The sequence below is a fragment of the Xiphias gladius genome, chromosome 18 (genome assembly GCF_016859285.1).
Source record: "Xiphias gladius isolate SHS-SW01 ecotype Sanya breed wild chromosome 18, ASM1685928v1, whole genome shotgun sequence".
Lineage (NCBI taxonomy): Eukaryota > Metazoa > Chordata > Actinopteri > Istiophoriformes > Xiphiidae > Xiphias > Xiphias gladius.
This window is the reverse complement of record NC_053417.1, coordinates 943,449-959,645: the sequence shown is the minus strand read 5'-3', so window position 1 is coordinate 959,645 and position 16,197 is coordinate 943,449. Positions and strand designations below refer to the sequence as shown.

Sequence of the window (16,197 nt, the reverse complement as noted above, 5' to 3'; positions counted from 1 at the left end):
ACAGAACTCAGGCTCATGGGCCCCCTGACCGCATGAGGGGTGATCCCTATCCGTCCATGTGTATTACTACGCATATCTATATAGTATTAATCTATACAGTATTACTATTATATAGTATTACTATTATATAGTGCTGATTGTGGTAGTAATAATGATACATACATGATGTGACATGACATGGCAGTATCAGTTAGTTGGTCCACCACTTTGGTCCAGACTGAAATACAATATCTCAGAACTATTAAATGGATTGTCATGACATTTGGTGCAGATAATCATTGCCCCTTCAGGAACAGTTGTAACTGCTTGGTCATCTCTTTACTTTTCATCTAGTGCCATTATCAGGACTGCGGTTTATGACGATATATCTACTGACATTCCCGTCAGCCTCAGCTGTACATTGTGTTTGGTGCTAATTCGCAAATTTTAGCACGCTAATACACTACACTAAGAGGTGACCACAGTTGATATTACTTGCTAAACATCAGAATTTATCACTGTCATTGTGAGCATGTTAGCATGCTGATGTTGTTATTTATCTGAAAACACTGCTGCGGCCAAGTAGACACCCCCCAGTGACATCTGATAAGGGCGGCCTACATCTGACAATTTCTGTAGCTTTCCAAAACCATCAAGCCGACATTCACACCCACTTCAGGCCCTGATTGGCCAGCTGTGTGAAGGTGGGACGGGACACAGATACTTCTGTCACTTTTCACATTACCAAATGAGGTCAACACTATGAATGTCTTCCTGGGGAGACTGTCTAAAAATGTACACTGTTAGCCTAATTTTTATACGATTTTGCATCTTCCCCCTGCCTTGGATGGCTGGCTTTCACTTTGCTTTCTAGTGTTACTGTTCTGACCAACTATATTCACTTTTAATGAAATTTTCAGTTTCATAAAGTCCAGCATATTTAGGAAAAAGAAACCATGCTTGTATATCTTGTGTTAACAAGCAGCCACAACATCAGCTCACATGTCAAGCATGTGGCATCACTGAGACAGTCTCCACTGACTCTGCTGAGGGGATTTATAAATAGTTGCTGTGTTCAGGGGATTAGTGAGAGAGAGCAGCAGCCTCTCACCTGGACCAACACGAGGGACTCCTACACACACACACACACACACACACACACACACACACACACACACACACACACACACACACACACACACACACACACACACAGACATTCTTGTCTTAGATTGGTTTTGACGACACTCATTGACATAATGCATTCCCAAGCCTTTTACTCTAGGACTAGACTTTAATTCAAGGGGTTTCACTAAAATATCATATTAAATGAATTACAGACATTTTTATACATAGTCCCTCATTTTCAGAAGGACAAAAGTAATTGGACAAACCAACATTAAGTATAAATACAAGAATTATTTTTAATGCTTGGTTGAAAATCCTTTACAGTCAATGACAACCTGGAACCCATGGACATCACCAAATGCTGAGTTGCCTCCCTTAAAATGCTTTGCCAGGCCTTTACTGTAGCCGCCCTCAGTTACTGCTTGCTTGTGCGTCTTTCTGCCCAAAGTTTTGTCTTCAGGAAATGAAAAGCACGTTCTATTGGGTTGAGGTGACTGAGTTGGCGTTTGAAGAATATTCCATTTCTCTGCCTTGAAGAGCTCTTGGGTTGCTTTCGCAGTATGTTTTGGATCATTATCTATCTGTACCGTGAAGCACTGCCCTATCAGTTTTGCAGCATTTGGCTGAATCTGAGCAGATAGTATAACCCTATCCACTTCAGAATTCATTCTGCTATTTCTATCAGCAGTCACATCATTAATAAACATCAGTGACCCAGTTCCATTGGCAGCCATACATGCCCATTCCATAACACAGTCTCCACCATGTTTGACAGATGATGTGGTATGCTTTGGATCATTGGCCATTCCTTTCATTCTCCGTACTCTTCTCTTCCCATCATACTGGTACCGGTTAATCTTGGTTTCTGTCCAAAAAATGTTGTTCCAGAACTGAACAGGCTTTTTTAGATGTTTTCTGGCAAAATTTAATCTGGCTCTGTTCTGGCCCTGTTCTTGAGTGTTACCAGTGGTTTGCACCTTGTGGTAAACCCTTTGTATTTAGATTCATGAAGGTGTCTATTGATTGTAGACTTTGACAATGATACACCTACCTCCTCCAGAGTGTTCTTAACCTGGTCAGAATTCTGCTATCATCCACTTTAGTTGTCTTCTGTGGTCTTCCCGGCTTTTTTGTGTTGCTGAGCTCCGAGTGCATTCCCTCTTTTAAAAACGCACCAAATTGTTGATTTAATTTGTCATGAAATAATGAGGGAACAGGCCACACCTGGCCATGAAACTGATTGTCAGTTAATTGTCCAATTACTTTTGAGCCTCTGAGAATGAGGGAGTATGTATAAAAATTGCTGTAATTCCTAAATGGTTAATGTGATATTTTTGTTAAACCCCTTGAATTATAGCTGAAAGTCTACAACTTCAGTCACATCTGGCTTCGTTTCAAATCCATCGCGATGGTGTAAAGAGTCAAAGTTACAAAACCTGTGTCACTGTTCAAATACTTATGGACCCAACTGTTTATTGATACTTTGAAGAATTTAAGGTTGATGTTGATTGTAGACCATGTAAATTCAACAAGACTGAACTACATGGATTGTACTGGACAGTGTACACACAACCATGGTGGGGGGATTGAGGTTGTACCCTGATAATAAATTGGTGCTGTCTCTGTGCCCTGGTTTGTTTTGTATCAATGCAATCACAAAATTGTCTTACTTAATCAGATGACCATGAGTAATGTTGAAGGAGTCACTCTAGTTGATGAACACAGAGAGAATTATCATGGACTCAGTAGTCAGTAGTAGCCGTTCCCCTCACCTCTACAGAACTTTTAGCATCTCTTGTCTTCTTGTTTTTTGGTTTTCCGGCAAGCAAGCTCAGCTGTCATCAACCTGGTTTCCAGCAGCCGCAGGCAACTGTTTTCAGAGCTCTGATAAAGCCGCTGTCCACTACCTGCTATGGGAAATAATGGAAATTCTGGGAATATTTCTTTTCATTAAATTTTTGTGCGTGGTTGCTGCACCTGTTGCATTATGATCCCTATAAGATTCACAATACCAATGCATAAATTGTATTTGCAATTTAGCAAATAAAACCACAGCATTACAGTTACGCTTAGTTACATTTTTATACATAAATCGTTCATAATGTCCTTGCAACATAATAAACCACATCTCGACAGCATCATGATGTTATATTAGCGAAATATGACACTTATATGACACACTTATATAACAATATGTCACACTAATAAAGGCAGAGTTAGGAAGAAATCGAGATAACTTCCCTGACAGCAGAGTCCGCACTTTGAACATGATTTTGTTGTGATTCAGACTGATTCAGACAGCCTCTCCAGATCCAAACCTTCTGACACAATAATATAAAAAAGGATAGGCCTAATGTGGGTGACAGGGACCAGGAGAAAATAACAATAATAATAGTACTACAACTCAGCCACCTAGAGGTGGGGTTTCTGCAGCACCTTTTTTTCAACCTCTGCTTTCCGTGGCTCTGGCTTAGCGACGTCACAGTGTTGAATCTATTCAGGACCAGCTGTATCTTATAACAAACAGCTGTCAGCGAACACGTTCCTCATTACTCCTAGTGGCTTTTCTCAAGTTGCAGTGGACACACTAATTGTTAATCAGTTTAATTTTTTTCTTTTATTTGAAATTTAATTTTTGGAGGTGGAAGTGTGTGTAATGGAGTGGCACATTATGCGCCATGGGTGGGCATTGGATCCCGATGGCCGCCTAATTCCTTTCAGCCTTTGTGCATAGTGTATGTACCCGTTGTCTTTAAGTAGCCGACAGATAGAGTGCACGCTGCGGAGTACACCTAACAGCTTCTTTACATTTTGCCCAAAGTGCAATGACCGTTTGGTGTATACGGAAGTAAACTGCATTCACAAAAGAAAAAAATACATCCAAATCTGGTAGTTATCAGAAACGGTTAAGGTGGTTATCAGTCATTGCTGTTTGAGAGGACAGAGGCATTCTGGTAGGGCCTGATTTAATTCGCTTTTATTTCCACCCTGGTTTGAGACAGTGACAGTGTCACAACGTAATGTTGATAGTACTATTATTAGTTTGTGTCTATCTTATATATCTATACAATGAATATAGACTATATATTATAATGAATAAGAGCTTAAATATCAATCAATCAAGTGTTTTTTTCCCACTCAGTTTTGTTCACTTGTGTGAACAGATATAATAATGTTGGGCTACAACTTGAGCCCCATTTTTTAGCCTCTATTTGTTGACATATTGGAATATTTAAGGAGCCTATGCCAAACTAACTATTATAAGTTCATTTTTTCTATGTACCATTTGATAATGTGACACTTACCACTGAATTACTTTGATACTGATGAAAATTTAACAACCTGATGATTGTCAGGGAAGTCCTGAAGCGTTCTAATTGCTGTCCATTCAGTCTACATTATCTCGTCATTATAATATAGTTACTCTTAGATAGAAACGCAAATGTTTTGTAAAATGGGCTGTCCTCTTCAATTGAGTTTTTAGTGTTTTTTGATCCATATTTGATCCATATCTCAATGAAAGGATAGGATTATGAATCTGTTAATGTATTACCTCTAATTGCAGGCGTTTGTCTTGCCATGTTTTCAGCGCAGTGATTGTCCCAGTCCTCTGGAGGCCCGGCAGCCCATTAAGATCCACTTAGTGCTAACGTCACTAAGCTCCTTACTGCAGCAGGTGAATGGAGGGAGAAACTGAGGAAGATTTGTTGACATTGATGCTACAGGCAGCATTATGACGACGTTTTTTGGACAAAGGAGAAACACTGACTTGGCAGATTACTAATGATCCGGATTCTATCATAGTCTAGAAGTTACGTCTGGAGTTCGTGAGTGGTCCAAGCAGCCGGCATGGAGTGCAGCAGCAAGGTAACTTCTGTGCGAGCAATAGCCTACATCGCATGTCATGAGTGACTAATTATGGAAAACAGGCAGGAATAAGCCGGAAGTGTTGCATCGTCAGTTTCTCAGGTTTTGCGTGGCAGGTAAAAACTGCACTTTGTGACTATACTTTAGATAAGGTCATAGTGAGGGAAATCCAGAGCTCTGATAACAACATCTGACAACAGTTTTTGTAAAAAGCAGTGTGGTCATTGCGGAACGTGGTCCCTCAGAGCCACACATAAATGTTTGTACTTCTATCTTTGTGAAGACACTCATTGACATAATGCATTCCCTAGCCTCTTACCCTAACCCTAACCTAAACCTGATTCTAACCTGGACCCTAAAACTAGGTCTTAGCCTTCAAACAGCCCTTTGTAGGTATCAGAATGTTCTCACAACGATGGTTTCAAACAAAAATTTGTCCACAACCATAGAAAAACACTCACACATACACACACACACACACACACACACACACACACACACACACACACACACACACACACACACACACACACACACACACACTGCGGTTATGCCTCATTAGTGCCACTAACAGGGCTCTCAGCGCAGACAAAGAGTATTTAAATGTGTCCCAATTTTACAGTATACTATAGTAATATTATAATTCATTCTTACTGTATATGCTGCAACTTGTAAGATTTATAGTATATTGTTTCTGCAGTTCTGTTTAAGGAATCAACACACTTGTCTGTTTAATACGAAATGATACCTGCGCCGTGATCAATCGAACCCAGACCCACCCGGAACTTAGACCACCCAGTTAAAACACATTGTATTTCTAATGGTAACATGTTTTTTTGTTTTCCAAGATATTTCTGCTTGTGTCTCACCACCACCAGCAACTAACTTGCATCTGTGAGCAGCTCTTCCATTGCCTTTGTGGATTGTGGGATGATGATGTCCATCAACAGCACACGCAAAAATCAAGCAGTTTTAGTCATTGACAACAGCATTCTTTTGCAGGGGTGAAGGAAAAAAATCAGCCCCTTTACTTTCAAGAATGTAACAATATCTTAATATAAACACTGCATTACTACAGTAAAAGTCCTACATTTGAAAATTTACTTGAATAAAGAAGTATTGTCAGCAAAATGTACATAAGGTATCAGTAGTAAAAGTAATTTTAATGCACCAGAATGGCACCCATAATTGTTATATTATTGCATGAATTATTACCGATGGATTAATACCAGAATTTTAGCTTGTAGTTTGTCAAGGTGGAGCTGATTTTGAGTTCTTTATGTACAGTTGCGTTATTTAATCTATAACAGTGCATCATCATTTATAAACTCATATGTTTTGTATGTAAATTGTAATCTGAAAAGTAAAATAGTAAATACAGTATATCACTTGAATAAATGTAAAGGAGTAAAAAGTACAATATTTCACTCTGAAATGTAGTGAGGCAGAAGGAATTAGGTGAAAATATTTATGTGAAGTACCTTAAAATTGTACTTAAATACTTGAGTAAATGCACCAAGTTAAATTTTGGTACTTCTTTTTTTGAAGTACAGTATAGTGAAATGTGTCTCTGTCCAACGTGAACACATCAAATACTGCAGACCTGCTGAGTGTGATTTATGGTGCAGTGTGGAATTGGGAGTCAGTCTTTGTCTTTATTAAGACAAGTATCGGAGTGAGGGTGTTTTCAGTCTTCTCTACAGTAGTCCAACTGGAGCACTACAGCTGACATTCGCCAAAACACTGAAGACCACATTGTTAATTATAGCCACACAGCTAAATGTGTTGCAGTCACCTACTTTGAATGTCTTGACCCCTTCACTCTCAATCAACAACATGGCTCATCGACTCAGCCTGTTTGTTATTGATCATTTTGAGCTAAGAAGTAGATCTACTGTAGATTTACTGCAGATCTTTGCCTACACATGGGAGTGGGCTCCAACCTTCCTTTGGTGCTGAACTGTCGGCACTGATGGACTAGGACACAATGGGCCTTTGGGTATAGACAACTAAACTACACCATAGTGAACAGGGCCATATTGTTCACTGTATTTTTGAAATGCTGTTTTGCAGGTTAATCATAACTATAAAGGGCTTTTGTTGGTTCAAAACTGCACCTGAATCAGGATTTTGTTCGTGTTGAAGTTAAAGAGAGGCTGTCTCACTCTTCTCAAAGTTTCTTGCCACATCAGATTTACACTGACACTCCTCTCCACAGATCCATAGGACTGTAGGACACACATATACAAAATATTATAGAAAATATTACCATACTTCCTTGGAGCAGAGCTACAAACTCAAAAATATTTAAATTTCTTTACTAATTTTACTATAGGCTTATTTATACGCACAGATGCATTGAATGGCCATATTTTATAGGAAAAATAAACAAAACTACTGTTATATCATTCTTGGTTTCATCAGATGCTCATTATAAAAATGACTTAGATCAGGAGCAGAATAACTTGATCAGCTCATCATTACTTTTGACTCTGCCCTTGGACTTTTCAGAGAAAAATGTTGATAACGATCACTGTAAATAGAGATTTGTGCTTAGGAACCTGACGCCTGTCACTTTTATAAATTCATCAATGTTTCCTGTCCCACACATCCCATGACAAAGACAAACTGTAGCGATTTAAGCCAACTACGGCCTCAGGTTTACACTCTACCATCAAGAGCAGAACGTAAATGAAGTCTCAATGTTGTGCCAAGAGTAAAACTCTGATATGAGGTAATTCGTCCTCTTGTCCCAGTGTTTGTCAGTGTCTGAATTGAAAAAACCCCTCCCTTAAAAAGTTTGAAGGACAGCTGGATCAATAAACACACACAGAGCAGTGTGACAAGCCTGTTAAATAACTGTTGGATGTCTTTGATTTTAAGGAATATAAGTGAAATACTATTGTTTAAACAGAAGATTTTAAACTTTGAGACCTTTATTACATGCATGAGTAAGTTGTCTTGTTAAATGCAGACCTTTATCTGTGTTTCTCTGTTTTAACAACAGGTGACACCCCAGCTGATGATGGCTGTAGGGACAGCTGTGATTGGCTCTCTCCAGTTTGGCTACAACACAGGTGTCATCAATGCTCCTCAGACTGTGAGTATTTTTGTTGTGTGGGCATAGCGATGCCAGAGGTTCTTCAACAACAACAAAACAAAGGTTATTTTCCTAGTTTATCTAAATTGATATCATCTAGCAAATAATGAATTATGGTTCAACTGGTTATTACACTGTCCATAAAAATTTTAGTGTACATTAAAGCCTTATAAATTGCTACAATATAGCACACTAACCCATAATAACATAAAAAGACCTCAATAAATATTATTAGCCATGCTAGCAGCTCTGTGATGCTGTACTGGGAAACAGTGTTGCTTTGAGTTAATGCTAACATCAGCATGCTAACATGCTCACAATGACAATGTTTGTGCTCCCATTAAGCAGATATAATGTTGACCATCGTAGTTTGGCAAGTTGGCATGCTAGCATTTGAAAATTAGCAATATCATAGCACTTACTTTATTACTTGACCAAAGTATTAGACAGTGAAAACTTTGACCTGCTGTTGGAGCTGGAGTGAAAGTCAAAAGATCACCAGAGTCAGTGGGACTCATCATCTGGGGACCATGTCATGGAAATCTATCATATAGTTAACCTGATGGCCAACCTGATTATGGTGCTAGATGAAAAGTCAGGGGATCACTGAAGTCAATAGTTGTTGAGATATTTCAGTGTGGACTAAAGTGGTGACTGACCGACATGAAACTTGAGACAAGCAAGTTTAATCAGTTTTTATTCATCTAACACATTGAGCCTACTGTGTGCTGTTTTGTTTTTTAGATTATTGAGAGCTTCTACAATGAGACTTGGAGCAGCAGGTTTTCAGAGCCCATCTCTCAGACCACTTTAACAGCTCTGTGGTCACTCTCTGTGGCCATCTTCTCTGTGGGGGGAATGTTTGGCTCCTGCTCTGTCGGCCTCTTCGTCAACCACTTTGGCAGGTATGATTCTTCCTACTAAAAACAATATTATCAATCACACCTTCTCTAAAAGTGACATACAAACAATTAATGAATACTCTTATTATCTCTAAAGGAGGAACTCCATGCTCATTGCCAATGTACTCGCCTTTATTGCTGCTGCATTTATGGGCTTCTCCAAGCTGGCTGCTTCCTTTGAGATGCTCATCATTGGTCGTTTCATAGTGGGTCTCTACTCTGGTCTCTCCACTGGCTTTGTGCCCATGTATGTTGAAGAAATCTCACCCACATCTCTCCGGGGAGCTCTAGGCACTCTCCATCAGCTCGGTGTAGTGATCGGCATTCTCATGGCACAGGTGAAATCCTTAACCCTTGAACCATGATCAACCTCTTTGTTTTCCATCATCAGTAGCTTTAGAATGAGAAAATAAATCTCCTTATACTGTGATAGTATCGCAATTTAAAGCTTCACACTGAGTGAAGAATTCAAACTCATAATGTCAGATTTTAATGGCTGCCCGTTTACTTCAAATGAAAATATTTAAGGTACCATTGCCGGTATTCAAATAATTTTTCACATGAAAAGTTTGACAGAGACTCTTGCATAATTCTTCCCTTTCCAGGTAGACTTTAATTTGAAAGCTTGAATGTTTTGTAGTTTAACAAGAGTCAAAAAGAGAATGACTGTGTTGTACTCATGGATTAGTGCTTTGGAAATGTACATTACACTGAATTTATTGACAGGTATTTTACCTGTCAAGCCACCATACTGTCATCATATTAATGCAATTATGCTGATAGAGTCATGCAAACACTTTAGTCCAACTATCTGAGTTTTTGTCTAATTTTTCAACACACATACAGCAGTCCAGCTGCTTGAAAACATGTATTGTGTTGGTAAAATGCTTCATTCTACCATTAATAAAAAACTGAATAAATATGAATGAATATGAATGAATACATATATATCTATATAAACGTATAATGTCTTCCATTGTTTCTTTAGGCTACAAACCAATGTTCTGTGCTTGAAGTAGGTTCCTAAAAGCAACCCAAGCACAAAACATCTTAATTGGGCTTAGGCCTTAGCCTGATTATTGGCCATAATGAGATTATTGTGTCTTTGTGAACTTATCAAGTTCTGTGGGTTAGAACATTTCATGGCTGCACAACAAAAGTAATTTTTATAATAATGTTTATAGTAATGTTTTGCATTATGCTTATTAAAGTCACATGAGCTTAGGGTAACAGCTTGATAATGACAGGGCTGGTGCAAGCCTTTAAGGGCCGTAAACAGGATTTTACCACCCCACCCCCTACCCTTCAAATCTTTCTTAAGTGTCTGCACTGACATAAACCTGGACATGACTCAAACCCTGCATTTTACAAGATTTAAAGTTTAGACATTTTATGATGTTCTAAAAACAGAACCCCGCATTTAAGCCACCTTTGTTTTTTGTTTTTTTTTTTGCAGTTTTAAAAGTGATTTTGCAATGTACAAATCTACATAGCAACTATTAACTACAATTAAAATCCCCAAAAAATAAAATAAATTTACCTGGTAAAATAAGTGACTAGCACATTTAAGCTCAACACTTAAAATGTTGAATTCTATGAGCGAAATAAGTAAAAAGGAAAAACGTAAGACAATAAAGGCATTATTACAAAAAAATTAGCCGAGTAACCTAAGAAACTTGCTATTTTTCATTTACTCATTTGGGGGCCTCTTGGTTGCAGCTCCTTTGCTTTGTTATGTCAAGAGCGATCTGCAAATGATCTAGCTATAAATTTAATATGTGAATCCTGTGTTGAACATTCCCCCTGGCAGAAACTTTAAATTATTAGAATGGTGCATATTTCAGACTTTTTGTTGAAACTTTCTGCCATGGTGGTGCATACAGACACAGTGGCCTCTAACAGACCGCCTATTTCAGTGCTTTTGTCATCTTACATTTATTTCTGGCAACTTCAATCTTGATAAAGACTGTTTTGCTGTAATTCCATTCCAAAACATGTCAAGTTTGCTACAAGAGGAGAAATTAGACTGGAGCTTGTTTGAATTCCAGTTGCTGCTGCCAGTGTAAAAGTGCTCACTCTAACCCTTAATACTGTGTGCTATATGTATGTCTGTTCTGTGTTGCACTGAGGTCAATGAGGAACAACATTTTATTTCCCTCTATGGATGTCAAACATATGTGTGGAAATGACAATAAACCTGAACCTGAACCTGGTCTTAAAGAATTTTCCTGTTTAGTTACGACTTAACAAATGTAATGCTCCATGTACTGTATAGTGTTGTATATAGAATGTGTAAGCAGTGTGTTGTGTGTGTTGTGCAGATCTTTGGGATTGAATCCATCATGGGGAATGCCTCCCTATGGCCCCTTCTATTGGGTTTTACTTTGCTGCCAGCAGTGCTGCAGTGTGTCCTGCTTCCTCTCTGTCCTGAGAGCCCCCGATACCTCCTCATCAACTGCAATGAGGAGAGCAAAGCCCGCAGGAGTGAGAGATACACACACCACACACACATACACACGTTTTCACTTCTGTCTTTGTGAGGACGTTCATTGACATAATGTATTCCCTAGCCCCTCAGCATAATCTTAACCATCACAACCGAATGCCTAACCCTAACCCTTACTCTAATCCTAACCTAAACTTGATTCTAACTTGAACACTTTCCACACAGATACAAACTTTTCACAAAACACACAATTATAAACAACATAACTTTGGCAAGAGTAAATGCTATCATGATGTTCACTGTGCATTTCAGCATTTACACAATTCTAACTTACATAATTTTCTCTACAAGTTACTGTAGTGAACTGAACTGGCATAAATGGCTGCCATAAAGGTTGATTATTGCCTAATTTTTTGACCACACATAGCCTGCCAAGCACATGTGTGGCAGCTTTATAAATCCCTTTCCACGCTGTAGATGTAACTCAAACTACTGTTTTCTAGTCTTGATGAAGCTGCGGGGCACTGACGAGGTGAGTGAGGACATGGAGGAAATGAAGGAGGAGAGCCAGCACATGAAGATGGAGAAGAAGGTGACCATCCTGGAGCTATTCCGCTCCCCCATCTACCGCCAGCCCATCTTTGTTGCCATCATGCTGCAGCTCTCACAGCAGCTATCTGGAATCAATGCTGTAAGTCAAAGGACCAAATAGGAACTGCTGTGTCCTACTCAATGTCAGATGAATGAAGTCTGCCACACCATACAATCTAATGAGGGTCAAATTAATGACTATATATGATCACAACGTTATATGTTACTCTCTTCAACCCACTGCTAAAACTTCACTGACCAGACACCAGGGTTAGGATGCCATAAACAACTGCATGGGGTTATTCTTTGCCACAACATAATAATGAAGGAGTTGGGTCATAGGAGATAGGTAAGATAGACTCCATTACTATATGACAAAGTGTCAATCAATAGAAGTCAGAGGTTAGTACAGGACAAGCGGCTCTTCTTCCTGAGCCATAGCCACACATAATTATTAAGGAACTAATTGTAAACTCTCCAGTAAAAACTCAGTAGCTACTTGTTAGTTTTGCAGGATGCTGTTTGGTTACACTTTATAATACAGCTTGTGATTTACACTATAATTTCATAGTATGAATCAGGTGCCAATGAAATACTACCTGGTTCCTACTGATACTTAAATGTAGGTGCATTGGAAGAAAACAAGAATGTGGGGAACAAGGGACGGAAGGACTGGACATTTTAGAGGAAAGGAGAAATAAAGGATTTTTTTGTAGTATTTAGTAATAGTAGAAGTATTTTGTAAATACTGGGTACCTACAGGGTATAATACTGGCAAACAAAACTTTGGTTGGGGAAATTTTTTTTTAGCAACCTTTTTCTCATGGTGTAATTAAACTAAAGTAAAAGTAAGTAAAAAGGGGAGAACAGGCACACATCATATTACAGCCCATATACCTGGTTCTTAGTTTGTAATGTAAAATACACATTTCAGTTCCATTTATTAACAAACATTATTGCAGTGTGTAGGAGAAAATACAGTATAGAAAAAGGGTGCTCAGTTAACAAGTTTGCCTTCAGCAGTGGGTTTAGAGCCTAAACCCACACTACAGGGATTTATTATCATGATCACAAGGTGAGAAATGGATCTATATCTCTGAAAATCTGCTCCTAGCAGGCATGCTGTTCCAGTACTGCAGCAGCTCATAACAGGTACGGTGGAGTAGAAAACAAACATACCTTTGTCAAGTGTGTAATATAACATATAGATGATGGTGGATCAAACATGGCTAATCTTTAATGTTTATTGAGGAACCTAGTAACCCTAGGAACCCCTTATTGTTTCATTACAAAAAGTATTTACTGTTTTCCCCTTTTTACTTTTAAATTAACACCACTGTACCTACATTTAAGTATCAGTAGGAGCCAGTAAGTATTTTATTGGTACCTGATTGATACAACAAAATGACACTGTAAATTGCGGCCTGTATTATTAAGTGTCACCTCATGCTTTAATTTACTTGAGGGGGAATCTAAAAGGGTAGGTAATGGTCAGGTAATCATGAAGTAATAGGGACTACTCTTAGTAGCTACTCAGTATGAAGTACCACTTTACTTGGGGGTGCACAAAAAAAGGAACTAATGACTCAGAAAGAAAGTGGTTAATATGTTGATTCACAGATAATTATAAACTAATCCATGCCTAATGATTCATTAATATAGTTTGTCCCCGGCTGTTTTCTAATAATTCATTGTTATCTACTATATAGTCCTCGATTCAGAGTTATTGTTATTCTTATTTTTACACTGAACACTGTAGATACACAGTCCCAAACAGGCAAAGGTATTCCATTTTAGCATTGATGAGCATGTCAAGATGCAAGCTTTTCAGGTCCCTCAGTGCTGACCATACACATCACAATTACATGAGACTTAAATATTTTCTAATGATAACATTGTTTCCATCTGTGAATTTCACTGAAACATCCATAAAACAGCACAAAAGAATTTGTGCTACAAAGAGAAAAAACAGGTGTTCACTAGTTACCCTTTTTACAAGATGACAAGAGGGGTTCAGAGTTACAAGAAGGCCTGACATGTTTGGGTTGAGAGTGAGTCGCTGCCCCAAGAGAAGGAGTTTAAGTATCTCAGAGTCTTGTTTGTGAGTAGGGTTAAGAAAAAAACATAACCTTGACAGGTGGATTGGTGCCCTGTCAGCAGTAATGGGGGTACCAGCTGTACCAGACTATTGGTGAAGATGGACCTGAACCTGAAATTGAAGCTCTTGAGTATGGTCACGACTTAGGCTACTGACTGAATGAACGAGGTGGTGCATACAAGTGGCAAAGTGTTTCTTTTGGAAGGTGTGTGGTCTCCTCTCCCTATCTCTGAAGATGAGACCAGACACCCTGTAAGCCCCGAAGGTGCCAGACTAGAACCATTGCTCCTTCATGCTGAAAGGAACCAGTTGAGGTGGTTGAAGCATCTGCTAAAAATGCCTCCTGGATGCATCACTGTTAAGGTAATCTACACATGTCCAAATGGGAGGACAGACCCAGAGAATGGTGGAGGTATTATACAGTATGTATATTCCATCAGGCCTTGGATGTGTTGGGATACCCCAGAAAGAGCTGGAGGGTATTGATAGGTAGAAGGATATCTGGGCTATCCTGCACAGCTTGCTGCCACCAGGACCCAGACAGTTGAGCTGCAGAAAATGGTGAAAGAATGGTCCGACAAACTACTATTTTCCCAAATCTTTGAATTTTCATTTTTTTCTATCACATCTCATGTTGAGTCTTAAGATACTCAAGTATCAAATAAATCAAGTCTCAAAGAAGTCTAGTCAATACGCAGTACTTTTTGTAGTTTCAGGGAGTCCAACTCTTGGTTCAGGTGTCAAGTCTAAAGTCTACAGAGAAACACATACACAAACTCTAACAAAATGCAAACTAACTGTTCCCTGTGTTATGTCATCATCATTAGGTGTTTTACTACTCGACTGGGATCTTTGAGCGAGCAGGTGTGTCCCAGCCTGTCTTTGCAACCATTGGTGCAGGAGTGGTCAACACTGCATTCACTGTGGTTTCTGTAAGTCACAAAAAAACCCATTTGAAAAAAAAATCCTCAGATGTTTAACTATGGGACGTTTGTAACATTTACCTTCATTTTGTAGTAAGATACTTTCTCTCTGTCTATGCAGTTGTTTGTGGTGGAGCGAACGGGCAGGAGACCACTTCACCTCATTGGTTTGATGGGTATGGCAGTTTCAGCAGTTTTTCTAACTGTTGCCATGGCATTGTTGGTAAGTTTTTGAGATCACCTTTACTTGACCTGTTAGGCTTTTCAAAAAAAGTGACTGAAAGCATCTATGATGTGCTGTGTTTGTCAGGACCAGCTCAGATGGATGTCCTATGTCAGCATTGCAGCCATCTTCAGCTTTGTAGCATTTTTTGAAATTGGCCCTGGCCCCATCCCCTGGTTCATTGTGGCTGAGCTCTTCAGCCAGGGTCCCCGGCCTGCTGCCATTGCAGTTGCTGGTTTCTCCAATTGGTCTGCCAACTTTTTAGTGGGGATGTGCTTCCAGTATGTTGAGGTAAGACAGTTTTAAATTAAAATTATGTTGGTATTGTACATCTATTACAGTTTATCTTCAGTCCACAAATGCCATCGTCCTTCCTAGCTGTTGACTGTGCGTGCATGCTGTAGCTTGTGCCCATAATTTAAAAGAAATTATGTTTTGCCTTTGATGCAGCAACTCTGTGGTCCATACGTCTTCATCATCTTCACCGTCCTACTGCTAGGCTTCTTTGTCTTCACCTACTTCAAGGTGCCAGAGACCAAGGGCCGCACATTTGATGAGATTGCAGCGGGCTTCCGCCAGTCAGCTGGTCAGGGTGCTGACAAGTACTCAGCCCCTGAAGAGTTCAGCACCCTCAGGGGGGATGACCCCGACCTTTGAAAGCTGCCGTACATGCACACACTCATGTGCAGCAAAGCTACCTGTTGCACTTGGAGTATACTGTTAGAACACTGTCAATTTGAATTAAAGACCATCTTGTAATGGGATCACAGCAGCCGCGATGCCCATCAAAATGCTGATGTTCTACCACATGAGCACTCAGTAGTTATTACTACATTATTACATGAGCACTCGGTAGTTATTACTACATTATTACAGGAGTATGACTGAATATGAAGATAACTTTTTTTATTATCTTACTTATATTATCATGAATTTAACT

General features: G+C 39.2%; 1 protein-coding gene across 3 annotated transcripts; it reads left to right on the top strand.

Moving 5' to 3' along the window:
- Nucleotides 1-4,787: 4,787 nt before the first annotated feature.
- On the top strand, nucleotides 4,788-15,914 carry LOC120803780 (solute carrier family 2, facilitated glucose transporter member 1-like). 3 transcript variants are annotated; one of them, XM_040152656.1, is made up of 10 exons: nucleotides 4,788-4,800; nucleotides 7,974-8,074; nucleotides 8,819-8,979; nucleotides 9,074-9,314; nucleotides 11,298-11,460; nucleotides 11,926-12,113; nucleotides 14,939-15,043; nucleotides 15,156-15,257; nucleotides 15,345-15,548; nucleotides 15,708-15,914. In XM_040152656.1, the coding sequence occupies exons 1-10, from the start codon at nucleotides 4,788-4,790 to the stop codon at nucleotides 15,912-15,914; spliced, it is 1,485 nt and encodes a 494-aa protein (XP_040008590.1). The 3 variants fall into 3 exon arrangements, with proteins under 3 accessions (XP_040008590.1, XP_040008591.1, XP_040008589.1); XM_040152657.1 differs by lacking the exon at nucleotides 4,788-4,800 and adding an exon at nucleotides 4,957-4,974 and having other exon boundaries at nucleotides 7,982-8,074; XM_040152655.1 differs by lacking the exon at nucleotides 4,788-4,800 and adding an exon at nucleotides 5,390-5,405 and having other exon boundaries at nucleotides 7,977-8,074.
- The last annotated feature ends 283 nt before the right edge of the window (nucleotides 15,915-16,197 follow it).

What these genes read in the sequence shown, in the direction of transcription:
- LOC120803780 (XM_040152656.1), top strand. An exon ending in TCATCAATGCTCCTCAGACT is followed by an intron (nt 8,075 to 8,818) that starts GTGAGTATTTTT and finishes TTTGTTTTTTAG; the next exon opens with ATTATTGAGAGCTTCTACAA. An exon ending in AGCTATCTGGAATCAATGCT is followed by an intron (nt 12,114 to 14,938) that starts GTAAGTCAAAGG and finishes CATCATCATTAG; the next exon opens with GTGTTTTACTACTCGACTGG.